We start from the raw sequence: 19641 nt of genomic DNA, 5'->3' as shown, positions 1-19641 counted from the left end.
CTCCTCGACCCGAAATGAAAGAGATGTTTGTCCTACATCACCTGTCGCATCAACTCTTTTGCTATAAGTAATTGCACTATCTATTCATTTTCTAACATACGAGAAAGTGTTAAAGGTGTGTCTCCATTAGCATCCACCTTGTCAACATCACATCCTTTTTCAATAAGTAATTGTACTATCTTCTTATTTCCTACGCAACAAGAAATTGTCAAGGGCGTCTCCCCATCAGCATTTACCTTGTTAACATCAACCTCTTTGTCTATAAGTAATTTTCCTAACTTTTCATTTTCTGCCAAGCAACAAATCGTCAGAGGTGTCTCTCCATTAAGCATCAGCCTTGTTAATATCACATCCCTTGTCTAAAAATATCTGTACTATCTGCTCATTTCATTTTCTACAACCAATTATCAGAGGTGTTTGCCATTTTTCACAAATCGTGTTAACCTCACTTCCGTTGTATATAAGTAGCTGCACTAACTCCTCCTTCCCTCCCTTACAAGCAGTTATCAGAGGTGTCTGCCCCTTACCATCAACCTGGTTAACCTCACTTCCTTTGTTTATAAGTAACTGTACTAACTTCTCATTTCCTCAACTACAAGCAGCTAACAGAGGTGTCTGTATCATACAATCAACACATTCTCTGTCAATAAAAACTGTATTTTTTTCTCATTTCCTCCACTACAAGCAACATTCAGGTGTGTGCCCCTTACCGTCAACCTGGTTAACATCACTTCCTTTGTCAACAAGAAACTGTATTATTTTCTCATTCTCTCTCTTACACGCAGTTATCAGAGCTGTCATCCCCCTAGAGCACAGCTGGGTTAACCTCGCCTCCTTTATCTTCAAGAAATTGTACTATCTTCTCAGTTCCTTCACTACTTGCAGTTATCAGAGGCGTCTGCCCCTTACCATCAACCTGGTTAACATCACTTCCTTTGTCTATAAGTAACTGTATTATCTTCTCATTACTTCCACTACAGGCAGCAGTCAGAGGTGAACATCCACTACCATCAACCTGGTTAACATCACTTCCTTTGTCTATAAGTAACTGTATTATCTTCTCATTACTTCCACTACAGGCAGCAGTCAGAGGTGAACATCCACTACCATCAACCTGGTTAACATCACTTCCTTTGTCTATAAGTAACTGTATTATCTTCTCATTACTTCCACTACACGCAGCTGTCAAAGGTGTATATCCATAAGTTCCAACCTGGTTAACATCACTCCCTTTGTCTATAAGTAACTGTACTATCTTCTCATTACTTCCACTACAGGCAGCAGTCAGAGGTGAACATCCACTACCATCAATCTGGTTAACATCACTTCCTTTGTCTATAAGTAACTGTATTATCTTCTCATTACTTCCACTACAGGCAGCAGTCAGAGGTGAACATCCACTACCATCAATCTGGTTAACATCACTTCCTTTGTCTATAAGTAACTGTATTATCTTCTCATTACTTTCACTACAGGCAGTAGTCAGAGGTGTATATTCCCTACCATCAACCTGGTTAACATCACTTCCTTTGTCTATAAGTAACTGTATTATCTTCTCATTACTTCCACTACACGCAGCTGTCAAAGGTGTATATCCATAACTACCAACCTGATGAACATCACTTCCTTTGTCTATAAGTAACTGTACTATCTTCTCATATCCTCTAATACCGGCAGCAGTCAGAGGTGTACATCCCCTACGATCAACCTGGTTAACATCACTTCCTTTGTCTATAAGTAACTGTACTATCTTCTCATATCCTCTAATACAGGCAGCAGTCAGAGGTGTACATTCCCTACGATCAACCTGGTTAACATCACTTCCTTTGTCTATAAGTAACTGTATTATCTTCTCATTACTTCCACTACAGGCAGCAGTCAGAGGTGAACATCCCCTACGATCAACCTGGTTAATATCACTTCCTTTGTCTATAAGTAACTGTATTATCTTCTCATTACTTCCACTACACGCAGCTGTCAAAGGTGTATATCCATAACTACCAACCTGGTTAACATCACTTCCTTTGTCTATAAGTAACTGTATTATCTTCTCATTACTTCCACTACACGCAGCTGTCAAAGGTGTATATCCATAACTACCAACCTGGTTAACATCACTTCCTTTGTCTATAAGTAACTGTATTATCTTCTCATTTCCTGAGTTGCAGGCAAACGTCAGAGGTGTATATCCATAACTACCAACCTGGTTAACATCACTTCCTTTGTCTATAAGTAACTGTATTATCTTCTCATTACTTCCATTACAGGCAGCAGTCAGAGGTGTACATCCCCTACGATCAACCTGGTTAACATCACTTCCTTTGTCTTTAAGTAACTGTATTATCTTCTCATTACTTCCACTACAGGCAGCAGTCAGAGGTGAACATCCCCTACGATCAACCTGGTTAACATCACTTCCTTTGTCTATAAGTAACTGTATTATCTTCTCATTACTTCCACTACACGCAGCTGTCAAAGGTGTATATCCATAACTACCAACCTGGTTAACATCACTTCCTTTGTCTATAAGTAACTGTATTATCTTCTCATTACTTCCATTACAGGCAGCAGTCAGAGGTGTACATCCCCTACGATCAACCTGTTTCAGACATAAATTTCCACTATCTTTTTACCTGCATACACAGTTGTCTTTATGAATAAACTTTAATATGAGCAACGGTGTTTATGGTTATCTATCTGCTGAGCACCTTAGCGGAATAGTAAAAAGATAGTGTAAATTTATGTCTGAAACGCGTGAGAAGCGTGACCGAAAGTTTACACCTAAAGGACAAACCATGTTTGACGACCAGAGTAACGAACTGCGCGAAAAATGTGAGAAGATTTGGTCTAAAATCGAAGATCTTATGATAATTGTTCCTTCTAGCAACACATTAGAAACATTAAGACAGCTAAATACAGATATTGACAGTCGCTATAAAAACTTTTGTCGTCGGTCCGAAGAATACAAAAGTTTCATAACAAGAGCTGATACAAACGAATCACAACAGTTGATAAGTGATTATAATGAATATTTTGTGACGTGTGTTTCAACATACAGAAAAGTGAACTCTGAAATTAAGAAAAAGAAAGCTGACTTAGTTGAACAATTATCACAAGTAAGTAGTTCAAATGGAAGTTCAAAAGCAAGTAGTAAGCGGGCAAAGGCAGAAGCCGAGAAAGTGAGACTTGAATTTGTTAGAAAGGAAGGCGAACTTATGAAACAAAAAGCAGCTATTGAAGCTGACATAAACATTGTGAAACAGGAGAGTAAAGTTGCAGCAGCTGAAACTGAGGTGCGTATACTTGAACAAGGTGATCAAGAACAGGATATAATTTCTGAAGTGTGCGAAAAGAAGGATGACATTAGTAATTATGTCCATAATGTGCATTTTCAAGAACCAGTTGCATCATGGTTAAATCAACAACCAAACATTCCTGTGGTTGCTTCATCTGCTTCTCAGGCCTTTAGTGCAGCTGTAAGTGTTCCTCAAATTCCGAGTATTGTAAATACAGTTTTGACAAGTGTTCCTCAAATTCCGAGTGTTGTGAATACAGTTTTCACATCACTATCTAGTCAACCAAACATTCAACCATCTTTATCACAATATCCTGTACAGCAAAACGCTAATTCTACAAATTCTCTACTTCACGATGCCATGACAGACATAACTCGATTTATGTACAGAAAAGACTTTCTGCTGTCAAGATTCACAAACTTTGATGATAAACCGGAAGCATACGAATCATGGAGAGCATCATTCCAAAGTGTAACACGAGAGCTTGGCGTAACACCCTTTGAGGAAATGGATTTATTGGTCAAATGGTTGGGTACAGAATCTTCCAAATTTGCAAAAATCATCCGTGCTGCTAATGCTCATGATCCGCCTAGAGGTCTACAAAGAATATATGATCGTCTTCAAGAAAGATACGGTAGGCCTGAAATGGTTGAAAGCGCACTGAAACGTAAGTTAAATGCATTTCAAACAATTACAAACAAAGACTGTGTAAAACTATATGATCTTTTGGACATACTTACTGAAATTGAATCATCTATGTTAAATCCAAAGTACACAACACTGCTTAGCTACTACAATTCCTCCTCTGGTATAAATCCGATTGTTGCCAAGTTACCTTACTTTCTGCAAGAGAAATGGACTACTCGTGCTTCGTCTTACAAGAAGTCTCATGACATAGCTTTTCCTCCATTCAGTCTGTTTGTTAGTTATATTCGAGACATGTGTGAAATTCGTAATGATCCTGCCTTTTCATACAATAGTGTCAATTCAACTACGAATTCTAAACAACGTTCGTCAGTGATATCTAGGAGACTAGACGTTTCTTCCGAAAGTTCAGTTCGGTGCCCACTACACAAGGCAGGACATACCCTCAACGACTGTCGTGGATTCAGGAAATATCCAATACAAGATCGTCAGAAGTTTCTACGCGAAAAGAGAATTTGTTTTAAATGCTGTGAAACAAATGAACATTTCGCCTCCAATTGTACAGTTAATGTTAAATGTGCCGTATGTGGAAACAAACGTCATGCCACAGCAATGCATATAGACCGATATACTCAAAATCGCACACAAGCCGATAATGAAAAGCCTCTCACAGCTGATGGCGGGGAGCATAGTGAGGACAATGTAACTGTCAAATGTACCACTCTTTGTGGTGACATCCGGGTTGGTCGGTCCTGTGGAAAGACCGTTCTAGTAGATGTATACTTACCAAACTCCCCGGAGAAGTCGACGAGAGTCTATGCTGCCATAGACGATCAAAGTAACCGCACTTTGATTACTCCAGAACTCTTTGATGACCTTGGAATTCAAGGACAACATGCACAATTTAACATGTCTTCGTGTAATGGTAATTCGACCATGAAGTGTCGAGTTGCTGACAGTATATGCGTTCGATCAATTGATGGAAAATCCACATTCGAATTACAAGACGTAATTGAATGCGATTCTATTCCCAGTGAATTACCGGAGATTGCGACTCCAGAAGTTGCATCTGCCTACTCACACCTTCATCGTATTTCATCATACTTACCTCCTCTTGATCCGAGCATCAAGGTTGAACTTTTGATTGGTCGAGATATACCTGAGATTCACCATGTGCAAGAACAAATTACTGGAGATAAAGGTGAACCTTTCGCTCAAAGATTAGCACTTGGATGGGTGGTAATAGGAGAAGTGTGCTTGGGCAAAGTACATGCTCCAAACAAAATCAGTGTGCGTAAAACTCATGTTCTCAACGATGGACGATGCACCACGTTCCCTCTTTGCGAGAACAACATAGAGATAAGTGATCTCAAAGATGACATTTTCATCAGGACAACAAATGACAACAAAGTAGGACTTTCTGTTGAAGATAGACAATTTCTTAGTTTGATGGATACTGATTTTAGAAAGGATGACACTGGTCATTGGTCAGCGCCATTGCCATTCAAACAACCAAAACCACCTATTCCAAACAACCGCTCACAAGCCTGGAAACGAGCACAGATACTTGACACTAGTTTGCGTAAGAATCAAACGAAACGTGAACATTTCATGACATTTATGGAGAAAGTGTTGAACAGCGGTGCAGCAGAAATTGCACCTAAAGTTATTTCAAGAGAATGTTGGTACCTTCCGCTTTTCGGGGTTTATCATCATAAAAAACCAGACCAAATTAGGGGAGTATTTGACTCGTCTGCAGTGTACGGAGATGTGTCGTTAAATAGTCTATTAATGTCAGGACCAGATCTTACAAATAACCTAGTTGGAATTCTTATGCGATTTCGTAAAAATGCTATTGCTATAACTGGAGACATTGAGCAAATGTTCTACCAGTTCAGAGTGTCAAATCATCACAGAGACTACCTTAGATTCTTTTGGTACCAGGATAATGACTTTTCTAAACCTCTCATCGAATATCGTATGACATCTCATGTGTTTGGTAACACGCCTTCACCTGCCGTGGCTTCTTACGGCCTTCGACAAGCTGTTGCAACTTCCGATGAAGACGTACGTGCTTTCGTATGTAATGATTTTTATGTGGACGATGGTCTCACTTCATTCACCAACAAAGAACAAGCAATCGATCTTGTTAAGAAAACTCAAAACGATTTAAAGACAAATGGACATATAAGATTTCACAAGATTGTGTCGAACGATATTGACGTCATGAAAGCTTTCCCCAGTGATGACCTAGGTAAAGACTTGAAACAGTTGGACTTGTGTTCAGATATATTACCTACTCAACAAAGTCTAGGTATAACATGGGATCTTCATTCCGATAATTTTGTGTTTCATGTAAATAATGATGTCAAACCTATAACACGAAGAGGACTCCTATCTTCAATAAACAGTTTGTTTGACCCTTTGGGTTTCGTATCACCTATTGTGATTAGCGGTAAAATTCTTCTCCGTGAAGTAGTTCCACCTGGAACTGACTGGGATGAACCGTTAAGTTCTGAACATGCTGATAGATGGAACCTTTGGCTTGAGTCTTTGAAATCTCTTGGCAATTTTGAAATTCCACGAATGATTACTCCTGAATCAGTGTCGACAGCGCACCATCTTGAGATTCATATTTTTTGTGATGCTTCCGAACAAGCAATTTCTTCAGTAGCCTATTTGAAATCCGTTAATGAGACTGGAAATACATCTTTAGGTTTTCTGATGGGAAAAACAAAACTAGCACCTCTGAAAGGTCACACAATTCCTAGATTGGAACTTTGTGCTGCTGTTCTTGGCGCTGAGTTAGGTGAAGTCATTTGCGACAACATGAAGCTTTTACCAGAGACTTGTCATTACTACACGGACAGTCAAGTTGTCCTAGGATATATTAGCAATACCAAAAGACGATTTTTCACTTACGTCACAAATCGTGTTGAAAAAATTCACAAAACGTCAAATCCGTCTCAGTGGTCCTACATATCAACTGATCACAATCCAGCTGATGCCGGAACTAGATTTTCAAGCTCACCAGATATGATTCTTGTCACTAGATGGATTACAGGTCCGACATGTTTATCATCACATGATGTTATGATTGAAGACAATTCTTATCCGTTAGTAACACCAACTGAGGACAAGGAAATTCGTCCTTTAGTATTATCTAAGAAAATAGTTATTCGAAATCCAGAGATCGGTTGTCATCGTTTTACGAATTTTTCAAGTTTGAAAGCTCTCATTAGGGCAGTTTCGTTTTTGAGACATTTTGTACGTACTTGGAAATCAAAACGTTCTAGTCAAAAAGTGTCTGAAGACAAAGATAGTCCAAAATTTCAAAAGGAGACCGAATCTTTTATAATTCGTCAAATTCAGAATGAGATTTTTGAAAAGGAAATTTACAATTTGAACGAACACAAACCAATTTCAAAGGAACGCTCAATGTTGAAATTAGATCCGTTTGTTGATGAACACGGTGTGGTTAGAGTAGGAGGTAGACTCAAACATTCAGATTTGACACTTGGTGAGAAACATCCGATACTTATTCCTGGTAGTCATCACTTCGCCAAACTTATTGTCTTACATTATCACAAACAAATAAAACATCAAGGACGTCATTTAACGGAAGGCAGTATCAGAAGTGCAGGATTTTGGATAATTGGTCTTAAGCGCCTAGTTAACACTGTTATTTCCGAATGTGTATTGTGTCGTAGATTTCGTGGTAACCTTATGACTCAAAAAATGTCTGATTTACCGGAGGAACGACTGAAATCGTGCCCACCTTTTACTTACGTTGGAGTGGATTGTTTTGGTCCTTGGGACATTGTAACTAGACGAACTCGTGGAGGAAGCGTCAACTCAAAACGATGGGCTGTACTATTTTCATGTATGTCATCTAGAGCTGTACACATTGAGGTTATTGAAGAGATGAGCACCTCATCTTTTATTAATGCGCTACGACGGTTCGTGTCATTAAGAGGCAAAGTTGAGGAATTCTTTTCCGACCGAGGGACAAATTTCGTTGGAGCAGCGAATGAACTTGGAATTCCTGCAATATGTGTGGAAGATAGAACTTTGAAAACCTTTCTTAACGAAAAAGGTACTGTTTGGAAGTTCAATACCCCATATTCGTCACATATGGGAGGCTCGTGGGAACGACTCATAGGCATTGCTCGCCGCATTATTGACTCTATTCTTTATGATGCAAGACACAACAAACTAACACACGAGGTTCTGTGCACCTTTATGGCGGAAACAACGGCCATCATGAACTCTCGTCAATTGATTCCAATTTCATCAGACCCTGATTCACCGTGTGTTTTGTCGCCAAATGCTCTGCTAACTACCAAAACCATTGACTGTGATGAAGATTTTAGTCATTTGAACATTCGAGATGTATACACTACTCAATGGAAATTCGTTCAAGTATTAGCTGAACAGTTTTGGACTCAGTGGCGTTGTGAGTACTTACAAACGTTGCAATCTCGACGAAAATGGCAACAAACTCAGGAGAACATTAAAGAAGGTGATACCGTTATTCTCAAGGATGGTGATCAACACAGAAACCTTTGGCCAATAGGACTTATTGAACATATATTTCCTAGTAAAGACAATTTAGTTAGGAAGGTGTTAGTAAGAACAATCAGAGATGGACAAGTTCGTGTATATGTGCGACCAATCACACAGACTGTTCTTTTGTGTCGCAATGCATTGTAAAAGACTGATATTATTGAGTTTTTGTCTGTATTATTGACATTAGTTAGTTAAACTAATTTTTGAGGGTTTATATGTATTGAAGGTCATATTTTTCTTTTTATGAATGTGGTGATATTTTTCATATCAGACGGGGAGTGTTCTGTTTGTATATCATATTTATTATCAGTAAATTAATTACTTTCATTTTTGAGAACTTTAATTGTTTACTTTCATTTTGACCTTATGTGATTGTACTTTCACTTTCACTTTAAAGTTACTTTCACTTTCACTTTCACTTTTACTTTGTTGATATCCTGTTTCCTGTTTTGAATTGTGAACCACAATGACATTGGACCAATGTTAATCTTTATCTAGCGAGTAGCTTTACCATCCGTTTATGGCTAACCACTATGTAAGTTAAATATTTATTACTAAGGTTTATATTTTGTATGTGCATATTTATTTTTGATGGAAATAAGTTAATTATGAAGTTCTAGAGCAAAGTATTTACATACATTTTTCCTATGATATTTTGAGTAAGGAACCCCGTCTGAGCTATATTTCTAGTGTTTCTGTTCAAGCATTTGTCAAGTTTGAATATTTCATAACACATTCATTTATTTAATTTGATTTTGAAGTTGTTAAATGCTGTTTTTTGTATCTACTAAACTTGCTCAACTATGTCAATTTTAAGCTAGAAAATTACACTTTTATTGTTGTATTTTTGGTTCAATATAATAGCCTTTCCAAATATTATATGGTATTTTCATTCTTGTTGCAGCTTTTTACCTGCATACACAGTTGTCTTTATGAATAAACTTTAATATGAGCAACGGTGTTTATGGTTATCTATCTGCTGAGCACCTCTGCGGAATAGTAACTGTATTATCTTCTCATTACTTCCATTACAGGCAGCAGTCAGAGGTGTACATCCCCTACGATCAACCTGGTTAACATCACTTCCTTTGTCTATAAGTAACTGTATTATCTTCTCATTACTTCCACTACAGGCAGCAGTCAGAGGTGAACATCCCCTACGATCAACCTGGTTAACATCACTTCCTTTGTCTATAAGTAACTGTATTATCTTCTCATTACTTCCACTACACGCAGCTGTCAAAGGTGTATATCCATAAGTTCCAACCTGGTTAACATCACTCCCTTTGTCTATAAGTAACTGTATTATCTTCTCATGTCCACTATGACAGGCAGCATTCAGAGGGGAACATCCCCTACTATCAACCTGGTTAACATCACTTCCTTTGTCAATAAGTAACTGTACTATCTTCTCATTTCCTCCCTTACAGGCAGCAGTCAGAGGGGAATGAAATGAATCACAACTCTTTCTATCAACACTTTTAGAAATAAAGTATTGAACTATATCATAATATCCTCGGAGGCATGATTGTATAAAAGGGTTAACATCATCCGCATAATCATCCTCATAATCAGAATCAAAACAATCATGCTGATGATCATCGTCTGAACAATCTTCAAATTCCATTGTTTCAATTGAATCGGCATTCGTAACGTTAATTCGATTTAAAAACGTGTCGTCGATCGACTTTAATGTTTTGAGGAAAGAAGTTCTATATACTTCATACTTCATTTGAGTATTACAGAAACATTGGTTCATCTTTCCAAGTAGGAAATCGCATTTAATTCTCTCAAAATATTCCTTTTCATGCTTTTTTGATATCATTATAGTAAATTTGCCATGTTGTTTATTAATAGATTCTAGCTGTGTTCGTTGATTGAACACTCGGATATCTGAAAAACGCAATATACATCTGACCATTGCATCTTCGTTACCAAAATAGCAGCACATAAAATCAAACATTTGGTCATGAATTACTTTATATTTGTGTCCTATTTTCATTACGTAAGTTCCAATCATGCTGTCTAAAATGGTTTTGATCTTAATTTTCGATGTACCTCGATTGATTAGACAGATCTCAAATATGTTTTCCCAGACCAATTTGTTTTTGGCACTATTTTCATTATATATATCAAATAACGATTCCTTCATGATGCCATTATAAATAACACATAAAAATAGTGAGCAATATTTGTATGGATCAAATACTCTTAACGTGTCCCATTCCTTTTGGTATGTTTCAAAAGGACATTCTAAAAAATCAGTCAGCTTGAAAGTTTTGCTTTTTGAATAAAGATAACACATCAAAGGTGTAAAATATACATTTGTATCTTTTAACAACTTAATATTAGTTTCGGATAAATATTGTTTACATATTGTTAATCTATCCTCCCTTGAATAATCTACAGATAAATTACAGATATTGCATTTGAAAACAGTACATGATTCTTTGAATTTTTCGTCATTGAAAATATCTAATCGACACGTTGCAGCTATTTTTGTTTTCCCCTTTTTCAAAATTCTTTTCATCTTTTCTTCATTATTCATCCAATATTCAATACCAGACCTACTAACTGTGAATCGTCCACATATGTCATCTAGAACAAACATCTGCTTTCTGTCCTCTTTATAAAGATGCAGTATATCCTGCATTCCAGAACATGGAATTATATTATAATCATTTTCTTTCTGTAGTTTCAAAGCGACATAATGCAACAACATGCTCTTACCAATGCCAGGTTCACCAATTATTAAGACACTATGCTCTGATTCAATGATCTTTGAAATCCTGTGTACCACAGGTGTATCAACGAAAGTAACTTCTTGTTCTTTCCAAAACTCAATCTCGCCTTTCTGGGAATCTAAAAAAAAGGCAAAGTTAAATTTTTAATCATTTTTAAATAAATCTCGAATGTATTAATAATAGTTATCAAAGGTACCAGGATTATAATTTAATAAATACAGCTAAGGTGATCTACTGCTGGGATAAGAAAACTTACAGTTTGGTCCACAGGTTAAAATAACCATATAATTGATATTCATGTCAACACTGAAGTGCTGACTACTTGACTGGTGATACTGGTGATAACCTCGGGGACGAAACGTCCACCAGCAGTGGCATTGACACAGTGGTGTAAATAGTTTTCAAAGGTACCGGGATTATAATTTGATACGTCAGACGCATGTTTCGTCTACATAAGACTCATCAGTGACGCTCAGAACAAAATATTTATAAACATCATGATAAAGCCAAACAAGTACAAAGAGTTAAAGAGCATTCAGGACCCGAAATTCCAAAAAGTTGTGCCAAATATGGCTAAGGTAATCTATGCATGGGATAGGAAAATCCTTAGCTATAGTCGTCTCCTTTTTACTCGTTTTCCGATGGAATTTATATTTAAGTTTTATAAAATAAAAGTATACATCTGTCATACACGTAAACAAACTACAGTGGTATTGGTTACTCATATCCTATATTTAAACAGAAATCTTGTTTTTAGATGTATTACTTACCGTTTAGTGAATCATATTTTTCTTCTTTAACTAACAACCTCTGTAAAGTAAGAAATACGTTCCTATATATATGCTATTCATACAATTAACGACTAAACTACAGGCACTAAGAGCCTAAAATACATGTCACTGAGCTAGATAAATTTGAATATTCAAAACTGACAACCTCTCCAACATTACAGACTAGAAGATAACTCATGACTACCATTTTCCATTGTTTGTTGATGAACAATTTGTCTGTTTTCAGTGTCTAAGGGAGCTACCATTTGATTTTTAGGGGGAAGAAAGGGGGGAGGGGGGGGGGGGGGGGGGGCTAGGATGAAATTTGAAAAAAAATAGGCAGTACAGGAGTTTCAAGTAAAAAAAAAAGAGGCAGGATGAGCATCTTGGCATATCAAGTCAAAAGAAAAAACAAACATTTTGGTCACAAAAGATTATCGCATATGCAGTAAATGTTCCATGTATTGAATTTCAGTCTACGTATACATGTAAAAAATTTAATCAATATGTGATACTAATATTAAAATTTTTGAAATATCATAAGTCTTTTGAAGAACTTATCCTTCATGCGAATTCTACATTTCAAGGTATATATATCTGTGTTTTCTCAAATAGAAATTATGGCGATGAAGTTTAATACTTATTATTTCTTTACTATTTATCTCTATACCTTTGTAATTTGGTTTGCGAGAATAAAGATAAAGATATATATATATTCTAATTTAATGTTTATTTTACTTTTATAAATCTACATTTGTTTTTGTCGAGCCTTCGACTTTTGTCGAAAAAGCGAGACATAGCGATCCTACATTCCGTCGTTGGCGTACACAAATATTCACTCTGTGGTTAAAGTGTTTGAAATTTTAATAACTTTCTTAAACCATCATTGATTTATACAAAACTTTGACAGAAGCTTGTTTATGATCATAAGATAGCATCCAGATCTAAATTTTGTAAAACAAATAATCCTGTTTATCCATATTTTACATATAAAATGGACTCAGCATTCTCTCGACCATGCATTTCAATTAGAAATTTCCATTACCCCATGCCTGCTCCCATGAAGAGTTCACTGATTGTGAAATTTCAGCAATGTTGACATATTTGAAGACGTTTTGTTATGCTTCCAATTTATAATTCTACTAATTTAAGTCTTGGCAAAATATACAAGACAAAGGGTAAAAATGGTTCATAACAAGCAATAGATAATAATAAAATGTCAACCGACAATTTCTGCCATCATTAAAATGCCTCTATCTTGTCATATTGCTCATTTATTCTGTTTACAGTTTTTATTAATCTATATTTTTGGTCATAAATGCAAAACCTTGTAAAAGTCGGCATATTCAAACAAAAATTCCAAAGGAGTCTACCAAGGATTTTGGTTCAAATTTTCATTACCAACTTTAAGATTTTAGAAATCAAAGTTCTAAAACAACTTAGATATCAGGCTTACAATTTTGTATGCAATTTGTGCAATATATCTATAAAAAGACTGATCAGTGGCGCTCGAAAGTCAAAACCTTTAAACTAGATACAAAGTTGAAGAGCATTGAGGGTCCAAAATTCCGTTATGTTTTTTCAGATACAGTCAAAGTAATCTATTTATGGGGTAGAAAATTCTTAGTATTTCGACAAATTAAAGGTTTATGACTGACCACTTCTCTTGAACTGAATTGTAATGTGTGTATTGTTATGCCTTTACTTTTCTACATTGGCTAAAGGTATAGGGGAGGGCTGAGATCTCAAAAACATGTTAAACCCCGCCGCAATTTTGCGCCTGTCCCAAGTCGGAGCCTCTGACCTTTGTTAGTCTTGTATGATTTTTAATTTCACTTTCCTGTGTATAATTCGGAGTTTAGTATGACATCCATTATCACTGTACTAGTATATATATTTTAAGGGGTCAGCTGAAGGACGCCTCTGGGTGCGAGAGTTTCTCACTACATTGAAGAACCATTGGTGGCATTCAGCTGTTGTCTGCTCTATGGTCGGGTTGTTGTCGCTTTGACACATTCCCCATTTCCTTTTTCAATTTTATTTGAAGACTAACACGTACTGCACGTTAGAAAATATATTCAGGTATATTTCAAATTATCAGAAACAAATCAATGTTTAATCCGTGAAAAGAAAACTAAAAATTTAGTTTTCGAGTTAAATTGGTATTCTTTAAGTTTCAATTTAAATAACCAATGATTTTTCATGGATCTAAGCATACGGTCTTTTTAAGCAACATTCATGTATAAATACAAATGTGATATTCCATTTTGAATAAGAATTCTAAAGGCACAACCAACCTTCAAAACAAAAATCTACGTATATATTAAAGTTTGTAGAAAAAAATGCAAGTACGAAATGGCAGCGAAATCGCTGATTTAATAAAAAAGCAGCTATACATGGATTAAGGTAATTGAAATTAAAAAAAACATCAATAGAGATACGATCACAGTGAACGACTTGGAAAATGTTGCACGGTCTGAAAGGGCTAAGAGAAAAGATGCAATCCAAGAAAAACAACTAACAATAAGGAACAAAAAACCCTCTCTTTTGTGGTTATTTTTTGTTTTGATTTTCAATAATAAAACTGAAATATTGAAATTTAAAAAAGAAAATTTATTGCTATTAAATTTATTTTGGAATATGATGGAATGAGTTACATTTCTGCATTAAAATCAGAAAAAAACTTAATGATGTAATAGCATTATCAGCATAGATGTTATCAAGGTCATAGACCTGTATAAACTTCATTCTATGTCTCATTTTATGTGCCAGCCAGCAGTGGAAATATTGTGTTAATTGGTGGTTTCATCTTAATCATTTTATAATTTCACTAAAAAGGTCATAATGAAGACGACAGGATTAAAGTTTTACTTACTTTGTCAATTTCCTCCATGTCTTTCTTCAACTGAGTTACTGCATTGAAGAGAGTATCAAAATTCTCTAGTACATTCATGATCCTGATAGAATTATAATCTGTTTTACCGGCTACTTGGTTAGTATATTCAGCTAAAACTTGTGTTTGCTTTCGAATATCATTGACTAATTCCAGACCAAGAGTTGTACCGCTCAAAAAATGTTGACCTATCAAAAATAGTTTGGTAATAGAATAAACATTATGGTTTGCTTTACGCCTGCAAGACTACATAAACATGAAACATGGTCTTATCAGTTTCTAAATCATGTAGTTTGATTCAGTTCAAACAAGTGAAACTGCGAGTTACTGCTCACTGATGATACCCCGCAGCAAGTGGATAATATTAATAGTGTAAAAATATGCAAGAGTTCGGTAAACAGGAAGTTGTTGAGTGATGAATCTGAAAACGCATCACACGGTATAGCTGACTTATATTGACCCTTAAACCAAATTTCAGAAATCCTTGTGTTAATTGTAGTTCCTGAGACAAATGTGGCGAAAATTTTCAACTTGGCTATCAGGTGTAAAAATGATACAAGTGTTCGGTAAACAAGAAGTTGTCGAGTGATGAATTTGAAAATGCATCACACGGTATAGCTGACTTATATCAAGCCTGAAACCAAATTTCAGAAATCCTGGTAGTGTAGTTCCTGAGAAAAATGTGACGAAAAATATTCATGGGACGGACGGACGGACTGATGGACTGAAGGAAGGACAGACAGAGGTAAAACAGTATACCCCCCTTTTTTTTCAAAGCGGGGGTATTCAAAGCGGGGGTATAATTATTAAATACCACTGTCAACTGTAAGTTTTCTCATTGCCATTTACTATACCACAATTGTAAACCTCAAAGAAACAAGGGCAAACCAACCAGGATACTTTAATGAATTTATATGGTAAATGAAACTGCAGCTAGAATGTTATAAACAATGGGGGATCAGGATTATAAAAGTCTCTCTATTAAACTGATGATATATCTATTGAATAAAAAAAACATGTCCATTACAAATGTTTGTTTTATCTGTTTATCCTATGTATACCATTGTTATAACACACGTTGCACATCTATAAATATAGACAATACAATTTTTCAGAGGAACTGCTATTTCGGCTAAAACTGTACCACTTTTGCTATGAAGTTTCGTAAAACATCATATTCTAGATTAGGGTCTTCAAATTCCTTTTTATTTTTGGCAAAAGACAATATATATGTGTGCTGCATATTTCCAACGTTTATATTCCCCGAACTTTGTAGAGTTAAAAACTTTTACTAAAATACTGAACTAACCCTCCCTTCACTTCAATAAAATTGAGAATGGAAATGAGGTATGTGTCAAAGAGACAACAACCCTCTCCCTAAAGGTGTGTGGTTTCCAAAATAGCTATATTTACAATGTGCAACTTACAGCTCTCCAAGTCTGCATTTTACAACCAATGATAAATGTATTGATTGATTGCTTGGTGTTAGCTTTTCGCCTCTTCAACTCAAAAAGTGTATATTGCTGCAAATGTGGTTTTAGGATGACATCATTAGGCCATACCAATTTGATAAATAGTTCTTCGGACATTTGTTCTTAAAAAATGGGACAAGCAAGCGAAATTTTTTTGTTTTTAAAAATTCTTGAAAATGAGTTTTTGACAGGCGAGTGGTCTGCAAAAGGAGCGAGCGGTATCTTTTTTTTTTTAAAAGTGATACATGCTATGTTTATCAAACAGAATAAGAAGGAAAAGCACTGATGTTATGATGCATAAGGCCTGTTATCCAATTTGAATACATTATTCTGACTCTTAACAAACAACTGTAGACTCTTTCGTCTTGCAGCATGCAAATATTTGAAAACCAGATGCTCCGCAGGGTGCAGCTTTATACGACCGCAGAGGTTGAACCCTGAACGGTTGGGGCAAGTATGGACACAACATTCAAGCTGGATTCAGCTCTAAATTTGGATTGTGATTAAACAGTTGACACAGCATAGGTTTCTGACACAGAATGAATTTGGTCTAATGAACTTAAAATTTTTTTTTTTGCCTTTGAGCAATTCACTATGCTGTTGAATATTAATCCTCTCAAAAAAACGTTTGAAGAAATTTTCTTTTTATTTATAAAATCTGAAATGAGAAAAATTGAACCCTCCCCCCCCAATTTTTTTTTTCACATCCCCCTTTCCCTTATTCCAAAACCGCTCTCAATTCTAATTACTAATGGAGTTTGCAACAATAAATACTCATTTAAATACATCATAAAATATCAAATTGTAAAAAAAGTTCTAGTTATCACTGAATGGTAAAGATTGTTTTAATTTATCAGTTGGTAGTAAAAGTGAATATACATTGTATATTGTATAAAACAATGATTTAAGTTGATTCAACTACTATTCTGGACAAAGAAAGATAACTCCAATTGAAAATTTCTTGCTGTTGCGCAATATTGTGCAATTAGATATTTCTTGCTATTGCGCAATACTGAGCAATTGAAAATACTTGCTATTGCTCAATACTGTGCAATTGAAGATTTCTTGCTATTGCACAATACTGTGCAATTAAAAATTTCTTGCTATTGCACAATACTGTGCAATTGAAGATTTCTTGCTATGGCTGAATGCTGTCCAATTGAAAATTTCTTGCTATTGCACAATACTTAATAAAATAATTTTGGATCCTGATTTGGACCAACTTGAAAACTGGGCCCATAATCAAAAATCTAAGTACATGTTTAGATTCAGCATATCAAAGAAGCCCAAGAATTAAATTTTTGTTAATATCAAACTTAGTTTAATTTTGGACCCTTTGGACCTTAATGTAGACCAATTTGAAAACGGGACCAAAAATTAGGAATCTACATACACAGTTAGATTCGGCATATCAAAGAACCCCAATTATTCAATTTTTGATGAAATCAAACAAAGTTTAATTTTGGACCCTTTGGGCCCCTTTTTCCTAAACTGTTGGGACCAAAACTCCCAAAATCAATCCCAACCTTCCTTTTATGGTCATAAACCTTGTGTTTCAATTTCATAGATTTCTACTTACCTATACTAAAGTTATGGTTCAAAACCAAGAAAATGCTTATTTGGGCCCCTAATTCCTAAACTGTTGGGACCTCAACTCCCAAAATCAACCCCAACCTTCCTTCTGTGGTCATAAACCTTGTGTTTAAATTTCATTGATTTCTATTTACTTATACTAAAGTTAATGTGCGAAAACCAAGAAAATGCTTATTTGGGCCCTTTTTTGGCCCCTTATTCCTAAACTGTTGGAACCAAATTTCCCAAAATCAATCCCAACCTTTCTTTTGTGGTCATAAACCTTGTGTCAAAATTTCATAGATTTCTATTTACTTAAACTAAAGTTATAGTGCGAAAACCAAGAAAAGGCTTATTTGAGCCCTTTTTGGGCCCTAATTCCTAAACTGTTGGGACCAAAACTTCCAAAATCAATCCCAACCTTCCTTTTGTGGTCACAAACCTTGTGTTAAAATTTCATAGATTTCTATTTACTTATACTAAAGTTATAGTGGGAAAACCAAATGTCTTGGGACGAGGACAACGACGACGACGCCAAAGTGATACCAATATACGACCAAAAAATTTTCAATTTTTGCGGTCGTATCAAAACCTCTTAAATGTGACTTAGAAATGGCAATACCAATGACCATCACAAATGTAACATTGATGTAAAGAGCATGCAAAACACATGACAATTATTAAATTGATAAATTCAGTTTGTAACTTTTTGGTGAGAAGCCCTTTTGACAATGTCTAATTAAATGTTTAATTAAATTCCACCAAGGGCTGTTCCAAAAATAAATGTAGGGGAGGCACATTTTTTTTGATTGGATTATTTCATTTAAATGTTCAAGCAATCTTTCTTAAATAACCACCACCCAGCAAATTTTAATACAGGTGCCTTCAAGTTCCTCCCCCATACAATTTATTCTGGAAAGGTTCTTAACAAAACATTTGCTTTTCTCATGGTTGAAGAATGTTTGGTTGCCTATAATTGCTTGCATCTACTTCTTCTGAATTTTGGTGTATAGTTGTCTTATTGGCAATTAACCACACCTCCTTATTGTTATATTAAGAGCTGTATTTAGAACAGAAGGATATGTGTTCTCATCAAAACTAACTTCTTAGTACTGTGAATTGTAAGATGCACTCTGGGAATGAATAATTTTTAATATCGGATAGATTTTTTTTTGATAGTAGGATTTTGACATATTTCACAGTAAATTGCAGGCTTATTGAAATTACTCTGACGTCCAACGGCTTTTTGCCAGACAATCCCCAGCCCCAGCTTGTCTGGCAAAACAGCCGTTAGATGTCTGAGTAATCTCGGACTATATAGGTGATGACGACGGCTGTTGTTGAATTTGTATGTGTTTGATATCATCAAACAAAGTATTGACAGACTTTACCCTTTTGTCTTCATAAAATATATCTTCGAATGTAATTGATGACGAACAACTGATAGCCGTTTGTTCAATGATTGCCTGTCCTCGGCATTGAGCCGAAACCACAACAACTGATGGCTTGACATTTTTATTTTTATATTTCTGACGTCCAACGGCTGTTTTACCACCCAGCTTGTCTGGCAAACTATCGTTGGATGTCAGACTAATCTCGGACTATATAGGTGATGACGACGGCTGTTGTTGAATTTGTATGTGTTTGATATCATCAAACAAAGTATTGACAGACTTTACC

At 35.6% G+C, this 19641-nt stretch overlaps 3 protein-coding genes across 5 annotated transcripts in view; all 3 read right to left on the bottom strand.

Moving 5' to 3' along the window:
• Window positions 1-80: 80 nt before the first annotated feature.
• On the bottom strand, window positions 81-801 carry LOC139528994 (fibronectin type 3 and ankyrin repeat domains protein 1-like). The gene is made up of 2 exons (XM_071325233.1): window positions 711-801; window positions 81-289 (listed from the first exon to the last, which is right to left on the bottom strand). Exons 1-2 carry the CDS (start codon window positions 799-801, stop codon window positions 81-83), a joined length of 300 nt encoding a protein of 99 aa, XP_071181334.1.
• Window positions 802-805: 4 nt separating this feature from the next.
• On the bottom strand, window positions 806-1224 carry LOC139528993 (26S proteasome non-ATPase regulatory subunit 10-like). The gene is made up of 2 exons (XM_071325232.1): window positions 1214-1224; window positions 806-1172 (listed from the first exon to the last, which is right to left on the bottom strand). Exons 1-2 carry the CDS (start codon window positions 1222-1224, stop codon window positions 806-808), a joined length of 378 nt encoding a protein of 125 aa, XP_071181333.1.
• LOC139526931 (uncharacterized) overlaps window positions 1171-19641 on the bottom strand; it is a 33070-nt gene continuing 14599 nt past the window's right edge. The window contains exons 6-9 of one of the 3 annotated variants that reach the window (XM_071322112.1): window positions 14900-15105; window positions 12025-12064; window positions 9543-11372; window positions 1171-2063 (exon numbers count right to left, since the gene is read on the bottom strand). In XM_071322112.1, the coding sequence (XP_071178213.1) occupies window positions 2044-2063; window positions 9543-11372; window positions 12025-12064; window positions 14900-15105 (2096 nt within the window). In that variant the 3' untranslated portion in view covers window positions 1171-2043. Of the gene's footprint in view, window positions 2064-9453; window positions 11373-12024; window positions 12065-14899; window positions 15106-19641 lie in introns of those variants that run through there. The other 2 variants (XM_071322114.1, XM_071322113.1) reach the window with 2 other exon arrangements.

The sequence above is a fragment of the Mytilus edulis genome, chromosome 6 (genome assembly GCF_963676685.1).
Source record: "Mytilus edulis chromosome 6, xbMytEdul2.2, whole genome shotgun sequence".
NCBI classification, from domain to species: domain Eukaryota; kingdom Metazoa; phylum Mollusca; class Bivalvia; order Mytilida; family Mytilidae; genus Mytilus; species Mytilus edulis.
This window is presented reverse-complemented; position numbering and strand designations above follow the sequence as displayed.

What these genes read in the sequence shown, in the direction of transcription:
- LOC139528994 (XM_071325233.1), bottom strand. Translation starts at nt 801, where the DNA reads ATGACAGCTCTGATAACTGCGTGTAAGAGAGAGAATGAGAAAATAATA. An exon ending in TGATGTTAACCAGGTTGACG is followed by an intron (nt 290 to 710) that starts GTAAGGGGCACA and finishes GTTGCTTGGCAG; the next exon opens with AAAATGAAAAGTTAGGAAAA.